This window comes from Palaemon carinicauda, chromosome 37, assembly GCF_036898095.1.
Source record: "Palaemon carinicauda isolate YSFRI2023 chromosome 37, ASM3689809v2, whole genome shotgun sequence".
Lineage (NCBI taxonomy): Eukaryota > Metazoa > Arthropoda > Malacostraca > Decapoda > Palaemonidae > Palaemon > Palaemon carinicauda.
In genome coordinates, this window is record NC_090761.1 from 52,057,649 (window position 1) to 52,073,911 (window position 16,263).

Here is a 16,263-nt window from a genome sequence, read left to right on the forward strand (position 1 = left end):
CTAATAGATTATCCTTTAACAGGAAAAACAATAGAATATATCTTCATCATGAAAAAAAACTTCAAAATTATACCCTTGTGTCAAACTGTCTTCCAATAACAGTATCCAAAACAGTAACAGGCAAACGCAAGGTTGCAGAGTTCCTCATAATCAAGAAACAAGCCAAAAGAGGAAACCAGATAAAAATCTTAATGCAGTATTGTATCACTCTCAAATACAATGCCACTACCATGTCATGCTTGTAAACTAAGTCTCATACTGTAATAAAAAGAGTAAATCTTTCAAAAATAGTCCTCAAAATCATCATATTTTGAGCTTCAATACACAGAAAACATCAAATTTTTCAGTCTGGAAAAGAATTTTTTTTTCTGTAGTGTCTCCCTAAATGCGGTCATCATCACAAGAGAAATATATTCAAAACTGCAAAAATCCAGAAATAACCGACATAAACATTTTACAAATTTTCCTTCCAATTGAACTAATTCACTGGCATAGTAAAATCAAAATATGTAAAATTAAATAAGGAAAATATATATCAAACCCTCCAAAATTCAGAAAAACACTAATTAACAGTAAATCAATTATGGATCTAATACTCCTGAATGGCATAAAGTACTATAATGTAGATTAATGTAAAATATGGGCAATAGACAACCTGTGTGCATATTGATATACCATACGAATAGTAGAGTATCAACAATCAAAACCAATCACAGGAAAGTGTAAGGTACAACGGAGTGTGTGCTGCCAAAACAACAGTAACAAGGTACTGTACTGTACATACACGTAATACTACGACCTCAAACAAACGACAGAATCACCACCTGTGTCTAGATACAACCTCAACAGAAATCCCAACACCAAGAATATGTATTCAAAGTACAAAGCAAAGCATTTGTTATATTTCAGCAATAGAACAATAACCTAGAATACAAAAAGGAGTCAGATTTACAAAATTCCTGAAAGAAACAGGAAGGCTTATTACATTTTCTAAGCCATACCAATTGCATCGGCATACTGCCTCACGACAGTCCTAGCTGGCATCGTTGTTGCTGGCCGTTCTGCTACAGCTTCACGGTCAATACCGAGTGGATCCAGAGCGGCAATCAAGTGTCCACGAGCCTGTTGTTACACGTTTACACATTACACAATTAATTACCATTTTTGTAAACAATTTACCTGACTTCTCATCTCATCACTATTAAATAAATAAAAAAATATATAAAGCTTAGTCTACTCTATTGTAAGTAGCTATAACTACAACAGCTAAGTAAATTCTGTTCTAACTGAATGATTTGCTGCAGTATCTGAATTAAAATTAAACAAGCACACATTACTTGGATACAACTAAATACAACAATAAAACACACAACTTCAGTGCATTTAAATCATTTCTTTAAACATGCTCTGATGAGTCTCTTAATATCTATCAGAAATATCCTACCTTAAGTAACCCAAAACAAAAATTGGAGAAATGAAGAAGGTAAATGATTAATAACATATATATATACAATATATATATATATATATATATATATATATATATATATATATATATATATATATATATATATATATATATATACATACAGTATATATATACAGTATATATATATTTATATATATATATATATATATATATATATATATATATATATATATATGTACAGTATATATATATATATATATATATATATATATATATATATATATATATATATATATATATATATATATATATATATATATATATATATATATATATATATATATATATATATATATATATATATGTACAGTATATATATATATATATATATATATATATATATATATATATATATATATGTACAGTATATATATATATATATATATATATATATATATATATATATATATATATATATATATATATATTCTATACATATACATACACAGACATACATATACATACATACATACATTACTTTGTGAGAAAACTTGAATGATCATAAAGTAGATGGTAATAAAAGTAGTTAGAACATTAAGAATACTAAATCTGAAAAAAAAAAAACGTTTAAGTCCTAATTACTAATACTCAAAACAGTATCTAATCAGCTTATTGCATGAGCAGTCATAATCAATACCTATACATTGAATTAATCTAAAACCAATTTGCAATTAGCTTTTTCCTTGTTTGAGGAATACAAAACACCTAATTTGGACAATGCTCTACCACTGTAATCTTATGCAATTGGATACCACTGTACCCTTTCTTATTCAATTAGATAATAATTCCTTGTTACAACAGGAAGCTTACTATAATTAAGATACTGCTAGAGATTTTCAAAAACATTAACATGTTGTTGTACACATTAGGGATACATGTTCATTGAAATATTAAGTGTTTCTAATATTCTTCATGTATCACATCGGCTGTTATCCTAGTTCTCTTAAGAACATGATTGTGATACATTTAGAAAGCATTAATAAAATTATTCTTAATAAAACTTGCCCTTACACTTACCTTCTAATAACATGACAATGTACATCATGCTTTTAAGATTTGCGTAATAACACAAGCTTATAATACAACTCCTACGAATATCCTATAATCAAGTGTGGAAAACTTTAAAAAACATATATATGCTACGTGTTCCCTCAACCTAAGGGCAGAGTGCAATTATGTACTGCATACTCAACAGTGTGTATCTAAACACAAATATCTAAATGTCAAGTATAAAAATGCAAGGCTTGCAGATACATTTAAATGTACTGAATATTTTTCAAATTTCAGATTTAGAGATCTGGAGTTAAAATCATTAACCCTCAAAGTCTGGAGAGTACTTCTTGCAGATTATTTTCACTATATAAGTTAATATTCACACCTTATCTTCTACAAATTTCCTTATCCTTCAACCTATCTTTCCAAGCGCTTCTATAAACAAACTACTTTAATCACTAAGTTATTTGTTTCATAAAACTCACAACTTATAATTAACCCTTTTTGTGTACCATAAATAGCCCCTGATACTTCAGTCCCTGGTTCAAAGAATCACAATAACAGATTATGCATGAGAGAATTCCCCGCTTCTCCGGCACCAGTTGGAACATTTCTTTGTAATAGGTGCAAGCACTGTATGCTCTCATACTCCCTTCCCAGGGGTGTTTTTGCCTTTATGAGCCTTATTTCTGGGATTAAGTTTATTACTTGCATTAATTAGCCTTTTTAATATGCATCTCCTAAGGCATGAGAAATGAGATGACTGGCAGAAATTACCCAAGTCTATGCTTACAAAGGAGGAGACATGAACAACAAGCTTTGTTGCAATTGAACTAGAAGCATTCCCTGTAATTCTAATTTGGTGAGTACAGTAGTTTATTTTGAGGTAAGTATAAGCCAAGTAAAAAAGAAGTGAATAGATATTTTCAAATTAGCCTTCATTACATTTTTGCTAACTCCAAATATTGGGTACTGTATTTTGGGAGTTACCTTCTTAACTAGCATTTGTTTATCTTTATTCGATGTCATAAACATCAAGTTTATCTTGTCTTTAGTTTACTTCAAAACCAATTTTTTGCTTGAGAATTATGAATCAGTTTACGTTTTAAGTAATCTGCTTTTCTTGGGTCTTGTACTTGGACTTATTTGTCAACAGTACAAAAGTTCTTGGAAACATTTCTAATAGAGCTTAAAGTCTTAATAATAAATCTAGTGTAGAAGTAATTTGCGAAGGTCCATTTTTTATGGACTGGCGTACTTGTCAAGTTTTCCAGGCTTAGCTATTCTGGGAAGTTACACTTATTTGTCACTTTTGGAGGAAAGTGCGTAAAGCTGAAATTTTCTTAGCTTTGAAAATATCATACAAATATAGCTTGTAAGCTTTATTGTATTTGGTTTTATTTTCCCAGTCATTTTTTCTGCTTACTGTCAAGATTTAGAATAATATTTTTTTTTATGTTTGCCAAGACTTCATTCAAAAATAAACTTTGAAAGAAAAAGATTTGCTGAATATATATGCTGAATATATATGACTAGTAAGTGTAGCATTGAATTAAAGAATAATCTTACATTAAAAACAGCATAGTCTGTGAAATTTTAGCATTAAACAGATTGACAACTACAGTTTCTTAATGTGATGTAACATTTACAGTAATTGCAGATTGGTTTGTAAACCCATTAATCATTGTTTTACAGTAGTTTTATTTTGGTATCTCTTTTTGCCCTTGATCTTAATTATAGCACATGTATATCTGAAGACCACTTTTGCCAGGCTATGTTGAAATTGTAAAATTAGACATAGGAGGCTGGCTTGCAAGTCTTACGCTTATTGCAAACCTGTGACACTTTGCTCTTTGCATAGCTGGACTGCTGCCAACATACTGTTCACAACCCTTCATTCTCTCTACCGAGAGAAGCCATAGCGGTCTTTCCTTTAATATTTTAACAAAGACCAGTATCAAGAAATGCATCAATCAGTTATAGCCTTGGCCACTCATGATCCCTGATACTCATAGACAAAATGCAGACTACCGATTGTTTTCCAGGGTTGATCAACTTCCCAGAACCATGATGAAGAATGGCACAAATGATTATCAACGCAGAAATCTTCAAGACTAGAGCAGCTCCAATCACTGGAGTCAGCTGAAAGTTACCATTAACCAGCACTATGCCTAGAGCTACTCCAGTAGTTGAATTATCAGCCTCAAAAACAAGAATGCTTTAAAAATTATGGGTGCTGACTGTGTTACCAAAAGATGTTCCTACTCTTTCAATGCGAGTAAGCATATTACAGGGAGGACAGCTTGACCAGTACATTTAAAGTCATGCACATAATATTACATTAAGGACAGTAGAGCAGATCACAGTCAAGACATTATAACGTGGATGACAAATAACAAATGGCAAAAGTAACTCGAGCTTTCAAAACAAGAATCAAACAACCAGAGCCTTCTAGCCGATACAGGCATAACACAACTGCAGTTAAAGCTTCCTGGACCAAAACTAATTCAATAGTCTAAGCTACAACCTGAGGTGTTTTAAAGGTTAAATTCAAGCAGAAGTGAGAAAATTCTCTTTAATTTCCATAATAAGACTTTACAATCCACTCTAGCATCCATAGCTCTTGTTTAATTCTGTGACAGCAGAGGAAAAGCATGAGATTTTGGAGACGAGCCTTCGATCTTATCAGATAAAAGTTAACTTTAAGTTAATTAGCTTTCCTCTGCCAGTGTTACCACAGATAAATCTGTAGGCTTTGACAGAAAATGGATCAAGCCATGATTATAAGCCTAATTACTTCCAAAGCTTTTCCCATACAAACTGGGGTCGGGATGCCCTCAAAAATCCTTTACGTGTTCAATTAAAGTGCTAAGCCCTACTTCAGTAACAAGAACTCAACAGCACAGATAGCCATACAATTCAATCTCATCTCAATGTTAGCTTCACAGCTTTAGAAAAACATCGGTCACTTGCTTCTATCAATTTCTTCCCCTATCATAGATTTTCCAGGTGAAAAGTTTAATGCTTTAAAGCTCCTTGATACTATCAACAGTCTACGTCTTTCCAACACTTGACATACTTAGCCATGAATTTTTAAAGATCTTTAGTTCGAAATATTTGTCTCCACCATACAGCTACTCTATTGAATCATCACAATGGTTTCCAAACCTTATGCTTTATTTTTTACCTCTTCAAAAACTCCCCACAGGTAGGGGGGAGGCCTGTGCCAACAGCTTTCCAGATCTAATGATGCTGGCCCTGAACACGTTATTCAGCAAAACTTCAGAGAGAGCTTTATCAATAAACACTTACTCATGTCTACATTATACAGATCTACCTTTAACTATCTAAACAGGTAGGTGGCCTACATACAATTACTGTACTATAACAGTTGAGCCAATAGAGGGGTAATGATAACATCAATATTCCTATAGACAGTTTGCCTAATTAGCCAAACTCTGTTTCAGAGATTACTCTAATTCAAGTTTGGACATGATTTTGAGATGAGCAGACTTTACTCAACTCCTCCAGTGCGGCAGCGCTGCATGGAGGAAACTCCTTGGGAAGCTTTAACACCAAGATGTGATCTATCAACCCAAGGGGACTTAATACTTCCCATTTGAGCTTTCAGTCAGGCTTCTCTGCTTATCTTATAATGATGACTAATTCTCCTGAACAAGTGATTTTTCATGGAGTTGGGATTTACAACTACATTGTAGGATTAAGCATACTAAGGAATGGAGGCCAATATGTACTACTGCATTCTGCCCGCTGATTTTGTTTTTGTTGGGTACATATCTTTTAAGTAGACGGTACCAAGCCTATGCTTATTTTGTCTTTCCATCACTCATCTCTAACAAAGGAAGTAGAAGACCCTCTCCTTCTACCTAGCGGGAAAATTCTTCGGGTTACATGCGATGAATGACTGCAGATCAAGAATCCTGTCTTCTTCCAACTCTATAAAGTTAATTCAAGGCCTATAGGAGTGACTGGTGGTAAACAGCACAAGTTTCAATGCAGGACCCAAGCTAAAAGGTTTTTCAAACCTTTCTACTTTTGAGATTTACCTACAGGAAGTTCTTTTTTATGGCCAGCATATACTTCCCCATCTCCCTACTTATCTTCTCATAGCTCATGGTTCTGACAACACATAGAATGACCATGAATATGGCTTGACACCCTGGAGACTTACCTTCATATGCACAGTAACAGCTTACCACCAATCTCTTCCTTTCTTTGAACTGGGACTGAAGTCTCCAAGACTATTTATGGTATGTAAAAGAGGTAACCATAAGCGAGAAGTTTGTATGAAAAATTTCCCCCAAAAATCAATTTTCTGTGTCATTACATATACAGCATATTCTAGAGGACCAAACCATAGAAGGTTATAAAGCTGTAAGCAGAAGGTCGCAATGATGCTGAAATCTCCATAGGAAGAGTGAATGAAAGCTAAGTAAATTAATATACAAATAAAACAAGCATTTTAGTATTGCTATAGAAATATTTCTCCTTCAAACTCCAATCCCTTTGGATACATCAATTATCTCAATCTCCTCCCAACAATATGCATTTAATGCAGTCTTTCATGCCATTATTTCACCTTGCTCCAAGTATTCTCAGGCTAAAAAGTTAAGGGCAGCAGACACATCCACAGACAGACGGAAACATGAGACATACCAACAGACAAATAAAGGCCTGCTGCCACCCACATGTATACAAGACCATATCTTTATACAAAGTTGAATTGATATCTCTTAAGTGTGTCAAAATTGTTGCGTTGACAAGGTAAAAGAAACAGATACATCATATGGATGCATGACTAGAAAGAAAAACAGATGAAAAACTTTAGTTGGCCTTATCATACCGAACTGGCATAGAAAATTTCAAAATATAAATACTGTACCATGTATTAGTGACCAAAAATATTAGTTAACAGAAAATAAGACAATAGTGTACAGCTCCTGAAAATATCCATAACAGCTGAAAAAAAGGTGTTCCAGTTTTGCATTAAAGAGAAAAATGGCCTTTGGTTCTGGGCATCATGACACAGTACCTTAACCAAACTGGAGGTTCAAAGGCTGCTTAAGAAGACACTAATTACAAATGTATTAGTTATGCAAGAAATGGTGATGGTTTTATCTTAAAATTCAAATTAGGGAAATTGGTCAAACATATCGCTGATGTGTCTAAACAATTTTGTCTAGGTCAAGACCCTAGGAGAAGGAAGACATCCAACAACATGAACCATAATGATACAATAGTAGAACAAACTACCTGAATTGAAATGTACAAAACTATCAGTCCTATCAATACAGTATAGAAAATCTAATCAACAATGTAGGCCTTTTTTGTAACATTAAATTTTACTCTCTTCAAGGTACAAGAGGAAAAAAGCATTCTGCTATAAAAATACCCAGAACTGTCAATTAATTAGAATCAATTAAAATGACAATACCTAACACAGTTAATAACAGACTATAAGACCTATTCTAGCAATTTCAAGGTTTTCCTAAGTTTGACCTTACCACAACTATACCAGTTTTTAGTCCGCTCTAAATCTTTGCTAAGCCTAATAGCAAATTAATTCTGCTCTGGGAGTGCAAATACAGTAACTGTAAATGTTACAAAAACTGCATATGCAAGGCCTATGATCATGTAATTACAATACTGCAGTAAAGACAAAACTACAATATTCCAACACATCTATGAGGAACACTGAACAAGAAATTTAATACTGGAGGACAAACTATATTACATAAGATATGCTTCGCAAATTGAAAGTTAGAATCTACTCTAGTGAAAACAATTAATTACCTAAAAGAAACATGAAAAACCATTAATATTCATATTGGAAGTGCAAACCAAAATGTGAATCAATTCTTACTACCCTGCTGTTACTAAAGTTTAACTAAATACTGTACTTTCAATCACTATCAAAAACTATTTCAAACAAAACTCTCTAAAATGTCTAATATAACTATGAAAATGAGCAACACTCACCTGATATGCTCTTATGATACCCTGAACAGCTAGATGATCATCAATGGTTTTTTGACTTAGAGCAGCAGCTGGTGGTCCAGCACTCACTGGGGCTAAGGCTAAGGCTGATAAGGGTACATGATGAGGAGTGGGTTCTGCAAGGGTAGGAGGGGCAGTGTATGCCTGTCCAGGTTGTGCACCACTCGTGGCATTGCGGAAGAAAGTGTCCCATGACTGTAAAAGAAATTACATATAAAAAAATATTGGAACTGAGCACTTTATCAAGTAAAGATTGAATAAGATGAAAAATCACAAACATTAATATGCTGCTTTGGACATCGTATTACAGTCAACACTTGCCAATGCATATATATAAACATACATATATATATATATATATATATATATATATATATATATATATATATATATATATATATATATATATATATATATATATATATATATATATATGTATAAATAGCATACTGAAAACCTGCGCTGTGCACCATGAAAAAAAAAAAATTTCTCAAAGTATTACAGTAGTTATTTAGCATTTCAATTAATTTAAAACCACTCTTAAACCTAAATAAACAAAGCATATATATTTCACCTTCAACCCTATGCATACAAATATTTTTCCCTATAATCTGTTAAAAAATATGTAAATGTCCAAGCATTTGCTTCAAGTAGTCTTCAAACCAGACCCTTAGAATTATTTAAGACGGACTAGCCCAAATGATCTAACACATGATCATCACTAGGTATGGCATAACGCCAGCCTCTCAGCTGACAGTTATGTAACTAGAGGGAGCTCTCTTATCTTCCCTTCCTTTGCTCTCATCAAAAACCATGACAGGATTTCCTTCATTATTCCTGTTGAGAGGTGGTCCTCAAAGGCTTAGCAAAAGCAGGTACATTACACAGTTATGAACTTTAAGTCCTTATAATTTAATAAAAGACCCACTCATAAGCTATCTCCTTCAGTTGATCTACCTACATTATCCCTTTTACCCCCAAAGGACGTACTGGTACGTTTCACAAAACTCATCCCTTTACCCCCTTGGACGTACCGGTACGTCCTTGCAAAAAACTGCTATTTAAATTTTTTTTTTTTTGCATATTTTTGAGTTTTTTGAGAAACTTCAGGCATTTTCCAAGAGAATGAGACCAACCTGACCTCTCTATGACAAAAATTAAGGCTGTTAGAGCAATTTAAAAAAAAAAAATATATACTGCAAAATGTGCTTGAAAAAAAATAACCTCTGGGGATTAAGGGTTGGAAATTTCCAAATAGCCTGGGGGTAAAAGGGTTATTATCAAAAGATCTGAAACGGGTACAGATGCAGTGGAAATTCAAGTTACAAAATCCCAATGAAATACTTCAGAGAAAACAGTTGTGCCCAAAACACAACATGCAAGAATAAAACCTTCAAAATTCTATGATGCAGCAAATAACCAAACTGCAGACAGCCATTACATAATTCTTTTTCTCTAAAGAGATCAAGATCCAAGATACTCTAAGTACAGTATACAAAAACAAACAAACTGGTCAAAATCAAAAGGAAAGAATATGCCTACCACACAAACATTGCATTTTTCACACAAACTCCATTGACTAAAGGATGTTCAGTACAGTACTGTGCCGTATTGATTAATCTCAATGGTTTAGAAATCCAAACATCACCAGATTTGTATCAGTAAAGGTCATGATTCCTATTATAAATGTTTTCTATTCTATATTTAGTTATTCAGTGTAGTCAAAGTCATTCCCAGAGGTTGCCTTGTTTTCTTCTGTGCTTACTTGTCAGTCAGTCATTTCTTTATTCTTTTTTTTTATTCAAATTAACGTCATATTTACTGCTTATATTCCTGAAGCTTCATCTGTGGTGGATAATGTGGGAGGGTGGGCTGTGACACCCTAGCAGTACCAGCTGAACTCGGTTGAGTCCCTTGTTAGGCTGGGAGGAACGTAGAGAGTAGAGGTCCCCTTTTTGTTTTTGTTTCTTTGTTGATGTCGGCTACCCCCCAAAATTGGGGGAAGTGCCTTGGTATATGTATGTATGTATTCCTGTCTTGATTTATATGTTAATGAATGGTTATTGCCATTGACACCTTCCCTTTTTTGCAATGAGAAAGTAGAATTAGTTTCTGACTAGTTTTCAACTCCAAGGTTTTTGGCTGTTGAATTCTTCCCTTTACATTTTGGGAATTTGGTTTATAAAAAATTGTTAACTTAAAATGAACCACTTTATAGGCTAATTGTTCTCTTTTATGTGTTTATTCTTGCCTAAGTCCTGATTTTTTATTATTCTTGCTAAAGTCTGGATTTGTGTTTTTCTATCTTTTCTCAGTACCCTTTCAAAATAGTACTGTACTTGTATTTTGTTAAAAATTTAATTACATCATTATTTCTGGTGTTCAGCACCTTTTCACTTGCCTTTTACGTTTATGAAATACAACTTTTACTTTTGTGAATGAAGTTTATAGTTTATTAACAATATTGTAGAATTTGCTTAGGCTACTAATTTACCTTCAAGTCTTCCTTCGACCATCATATTAGGCTTAGACATCCTACAAACATTAGATATGCAGTGTCAAGAGTGATCTCATAAGTAGTTGTAAATCTTTGATCAGTAAAGATTGTATATGGAACACTCTTGAATGATTCTTACCAACAACATTATTTGATAACTTTTCCTTAACTTCCACTCCAGCAGCTCCTATAAAGTAATATATTTTGTTCAACAATTAAGTCTCTTTAAAATATACCTCTTACTTGTCTCAAGCTGATAAAGAGAATCCTGCCTATCTGGTTATATCTTTTGTGCTTCTATCTCTTTCACCTTAACATGCGAGGCATAGCCTCTTCCCACCTCTCCATCCAAGGTGAGGATATCCATACTAAACTAAGTGTGAATGATGGCTTGCTTGCCTCTAATGCCTAAATTCACACCTCTTCCAATGCCAACACTACAGCCTATGCTTAGCATGGCCACACCATCTTGTCCTCGAAGCTTCAGGAAGCAATAATATTAAAGCCACAGCTCTTTACATTCTGCTTTATTGGCAAGTGATTATCTATTCAGTTTGACATGATTGATAATCAGATCTTTCTTCATAGTCTATGGACTGGTTTTCCACTGACAACACCCTACCAACCATATGTGACTGCCTATCCTCCTTTGTCAGGGTCACCAACTCTAGAAGGTCTCTCAGACCAATCATCCCCAAAGTTGGTGACTGCCTTTTACCTAAACTGTATGATTTTTTATCCCTATCTTCAGAGCTTCTCTCAATAGCAGAAGCAAAAGATGTAGTAATTTACTGTGATCTTTGATCCCATTTTCAGAGCTTACCTTAATAGCACGGGTAGTACAAGATGCAGAGGTTCACCACAATTCTTAATTAAAGATTTCCTCATTCCCTAAATCATCGAGTAGATAAACTAATAGGCCTCCTCATGCCCTGAGTATAAACATACATTTTTCCCTTACAAGTCAACATAACAGCCATTCCAATGATAGTGCTCATGATCCTTCTTGAAGTGCTTGTAATAGATATTCAAGAGGAAATTCCATAAGAAGTGGCACTCTGAGGGATAGAAGATGTGACAACTCCTCAAACAATGTTATTTTCATTAGTAAAATAAATTTTTGAATATACTTACCCGATAATCATGTAGCTGTCAACTCCGTTGCCCGACAGAATTCTACGGAAGGGATACGCCAGCGATCGCTATACAAGAGGGGGGTGTACTCACAAGCGCCACCTGTGGCCAGGTACTGCAGTACTTCTTGTTGACACCACCTCAATTTTTCCTCGGTCCACTGGTTCTATGGGGAGGAAGGGTGGGTCAATTAAATCATGATTATCGGGTAAGTATATTCAAAAATTTATTTTACTAATGAAAATAACATTTTTCAATATTAATCTTACCCGATAATCATGTAGCTGATTCACACCCAGGGAGGTGGGTGAAAACCAGTGTACATGTATATCAAGAAGCTAAGTATCCCGTATTTCATATTATTAGTTATTCAAAATAACAATGAAATTATAAGTACCTGGTAAGGAAGTCGACTTGAGCCATTACTCTGCCTTAAATAAGTTCGTCTTCCTTACTGAGCGCAGCGTTCCTCTTAGGAGGCTGAACAACTCTAAGGTGCTGAAGTATCAAGGGCTGCAACCCATACTAAAGGACCTCATCACAACCTTTAACCTCGGCGCTTCTCAAGAAAGAATTGACCACCCGCCAAATCAACAAGGATGTGGAAGGCTTCTTAGCCGACCGTACAACCCATAAAAAGTATTCAAGAGAAAGGTTAAAAGGTTATGGGATTATGGGAATGTAGTGGCTGAGCCCCCGCCTACTACTGCATTCGTTGCTACGAATGGTCCCAGGGTGTAGCAGTACTCGTAAAGAGACTGGACATCTTTGAGATAGAATGATGCGAACACTGACTTGCTTCTCCAATAGGTTGCATCCATAACACTCTGCAGAGAACGGTTCTGTTTGAAGGCCACTGAAGTAGCCACAGCTCTCACTTCATGTGTCCTTACCTTCAGCAAAGCAAGGTCTTCTTCCTTCAGATGAGAATGTGCTTCCCTAATCAGAAGCCTGAATAGTAAGAAACTGAGTTCTTAGACCTTGGAAAAGAAGGCTTCTTGATAGCACACCATAAGGCTTCTGATTGTCCTCGTAAAGGTTAAGACCTTTTTAGATAGTACCTAAGAGCTCTAACTGGGCAAAGTACTCTCTCCAGTTCATTCCCCACCAAGTTGGACAGGCTTGGGATCTCGAACGACTTAGGCCAAGGACGTGAAGGAAGCTCGTTTAGCAAAAACCGAGCTGCAAGGAACATGTAGCCGTTTCAGATGTGAAAACTATGATCCTGCTGAAGGCGTGGATCTCACTTACTCTTTTAGCTGTTGTCAAGCACACGAGGAAAAGAGTTTTTAATGTGAGGTCCTAAAAAGAGGCTGATTGGAGAGGTTCAAATCTTGATGACATAAGGAACCTTAGGACCACGTCTAGATTCCAGCCTGGAGTGGACAACCGACGTTCCTTTGAGGTCTCAAAAGACCTAGGGAGGTCCTGTAGATCTTTGTTGGTGGAAAGATCCAAGCCTCTGTAGCGGAAAACCGCTGCCAACATACTTCTGTAACCCTTGATCGTAGGAGCTGAAAGGGATCTTACTTTCCTTAGATGTAACAGGAAGTCAGCAATCTGGGTTACAGTGGTACTGGTTGAGGAAACTGCATTGGTCTTGTACCACCTTCGGAAGACTTCCCCTTGAGACTGATAGACTCTGAGAGTGGATGTTCTCCTTGCTCTGGCAATCGCTCTGGCTGCCTCCTTCGAAAAGCCCCTAGCTCTTGAGAGTCTTTCGAAAGTCTGAAGGCAGTCAGACGAAGAGCGTGGAGGTTTGGGTGTACCTTCTTTACGTGAGGTTGACGTAGAAGGTTCACTCCTAGAGGAAGAGTCCTGGGAATGTCGACCAGCCATTGCAGTACCTCTATGAACCATTCTCTCGCGGGCCAGAGCGGAGCCAACCAACGTCAGCCGTGTCCTTTTGCGAGAGGAGAACTTCTGAAGTACCCTGTTGACAATCTTGAACGGCGGGAATGCATACAGGTCGAGATGGGACCAATCCAGCAGAAAAGCATCCACGTGAACTGCTGCTGAGTCTGGAATCGGAGAACAATACAACAGGAGTCTCTAGGTTATCGAGGTAGCGAACAGATCTATGGTTGGCTGACCCCACAGGGCCCAAAGTCTGCTGCAAACATTCTTGTGAAGGGTCCACTCTGTGGGGATGACCTGACCCTTCCGGCTGAGGCGATCTGCCATGACATTCATACCGCCTTGAATGAACCTCGTTACCAGCGTGAGCTTTCGATCTTTTGACCAGATGAGGAGGTCCCTTGCGATCTAGAACAACTTCCACGAAAGAGTCCCTCCCTGCTTGGAGATATAAGCCAGGGCTGTGGTGTTGTCAGAGTCCACCTCCACCACCTTGTTAAGCTGGAGGGACTTGAAGTTTATCAAGGCTAGAAGAACCGCCAACAACTCCTTGCAATTGATGTGAAGTGTCCTTTGCTCCTGATTCCATGTTCCCGAGCATTCCTGTCCGTCCAAAGTCGCACCCGAGTCCGTGTCTGATGCGTCCGAGAGGAGACGGCGGTCGGGTTTCTGAACAGCCAAAGGTAGACTTCCTTGAGAAGAAAGCTGTTCTTACACCACGCGAGAGAAGACCTCCTCTCTTCGGAAACAGGAACTGAGACCGTCTCTAGCGTCATGTCCTTTATCCAGTGAGCAGCTAGATGATACTGAAGGGGGCGGAGGTGGAGTCTCCCTAACACGATGAACAGGGCCAGCGATGAAAGTGTCCCTGTTAGACTCATCCACTACCTGACTGAGCATCGGTTCCTTCTCAGCATGCTCTGGATGCATTCTAGGGCTTGGAAGATCCTTGGGGCCGACGGAAAAGCCCGAAAAGCTCGACTCTGAAGATCCATACCCAGGTAGACAATGGTCTGGGATGGGACGAGCTGGGACTCCTCAAAATTGACCAGGAGGCCCAGTTCCTTGGTCAGATCCATAGTCCATCTGAGAATCTCCAGACAGCGACGACTTGTGGGAGCTCTTAAAAGCCAGTCGTCTGACGGAGCCGGACACAAGATCATGGTACTGCTGCACAGTCTGTGAACTGTCAACCATGGGGAAGCGAGGAAGTACAGTGACAACCCGAAGCTGTCTAGACTGTCTGGGTCGTACAGACAACTCCTTATCGGGTTGCTGAGGTTGCCGCACTGCGTCACAACAAGTCACTTCTGCTGGTTGTTGAACGTCTTCCCAGTGACACACTGACTCCGTAAACAAAAAATCCTCTAACAAGGACTAAGCTTGGACTGCATGTCTTGCAACACAGCTCAAGGTCTATGGGAGCAGGTGTGGTAACAGACGGGGTTAGCGACTGAAGTGGAACCATTACCTTCCCTGGAAGCATGTTATGCTTAAATAAAAGTCCATAGGAGGCTACGCAGCTAAAGGCTCCTCTCCAAATGACAGAGTCCTCAAGGGAATATCAGAAGGAGGGAGAAAAGCACTTTCTCATCTACAGGGACCATATCCGAGAAAAGCTAAGTTCTCTCAGTGAGGGTTTCACTGGTGCAAAAGCAGCAGACTAGAAGGCAACGTTATGAAACTGCTTGACAGTCTAGTGAGTTGGCAACAACCAAAGATGTGTGACTGAGAAGCATGCGGTAAGGTATGCAGAGCATGCTGTATGCAGAGCATGCTGTATGTAGAGCATGCTGTAAGGTAAGCAGAGCATGTTGCATGGCGTGAAACATTTCTCAGAAATTCCATGACCAGTGCTAGATTGAGTAATATCGCATTACTGTCCATTGAAAGTGCACGTGCCGAGGGAATTGATTTAGACTGTTTAGTTGATGAATTTGATAGCCGGCATGATAATCGTAGAATTAAGCTGCACTAAATATACATACTATAATCTACTTCACCTCAGGAAAGGGAAACTCGCCCTGTTGGCAACACTGCATTACTTCATGCATGCTTGCATGGGGTTTTAATATCAACATAATATTTACATTACATTCATAACTCATGATTCATTTTTGTTTTGAAGATATTTTTGCTATATTTTTGCGATTTTGTTAAAAATATATTGCAAGGAATACATATATATATTTTTTTTTTTTTTTTTTAAGTAATACGAATAACCTCCATTATCATAATGTTTGTGTAGGCATACATGTATATGTTTTACAAATGC

The 16,263-nt window shown here is 36.7% G+C and overlaps 1 protein-coding gene across 4 annotated transcripts in view; it reads right to left on the minus strand.

Annotated features, from left to right (window-relative positions):
• Positions 1–16,263, minus strand: part of Ogdh (oxoglutarate dehydrogenase Nc73EF) — a 110,036-nt gene that overhangs the window by 78,520 nt on the left and 15,253 nt on the right. For 2 of the 4 annotated variants that reach the window (XM_068361213.1, XM_068361215.1), the window contains 2 exons: positions 8,483–8,695; positions 1,002–1,122 (listed from right to left, as the gene is read on the minus strand). In XM_068361213.1, the coding sequence (XP_068217314.1) occupies positions 1,002–1,122; positions 8,483–8,695 (334 nt within the window). The remainder of the gene's footprint in view (positions 1–1,001; positions 1,123–8,482; positions 8,696–16,263) is intronic. The other 2 variants (XM_068361216.1, XM_068361214.1) reach the window with 1 other exon arrangement.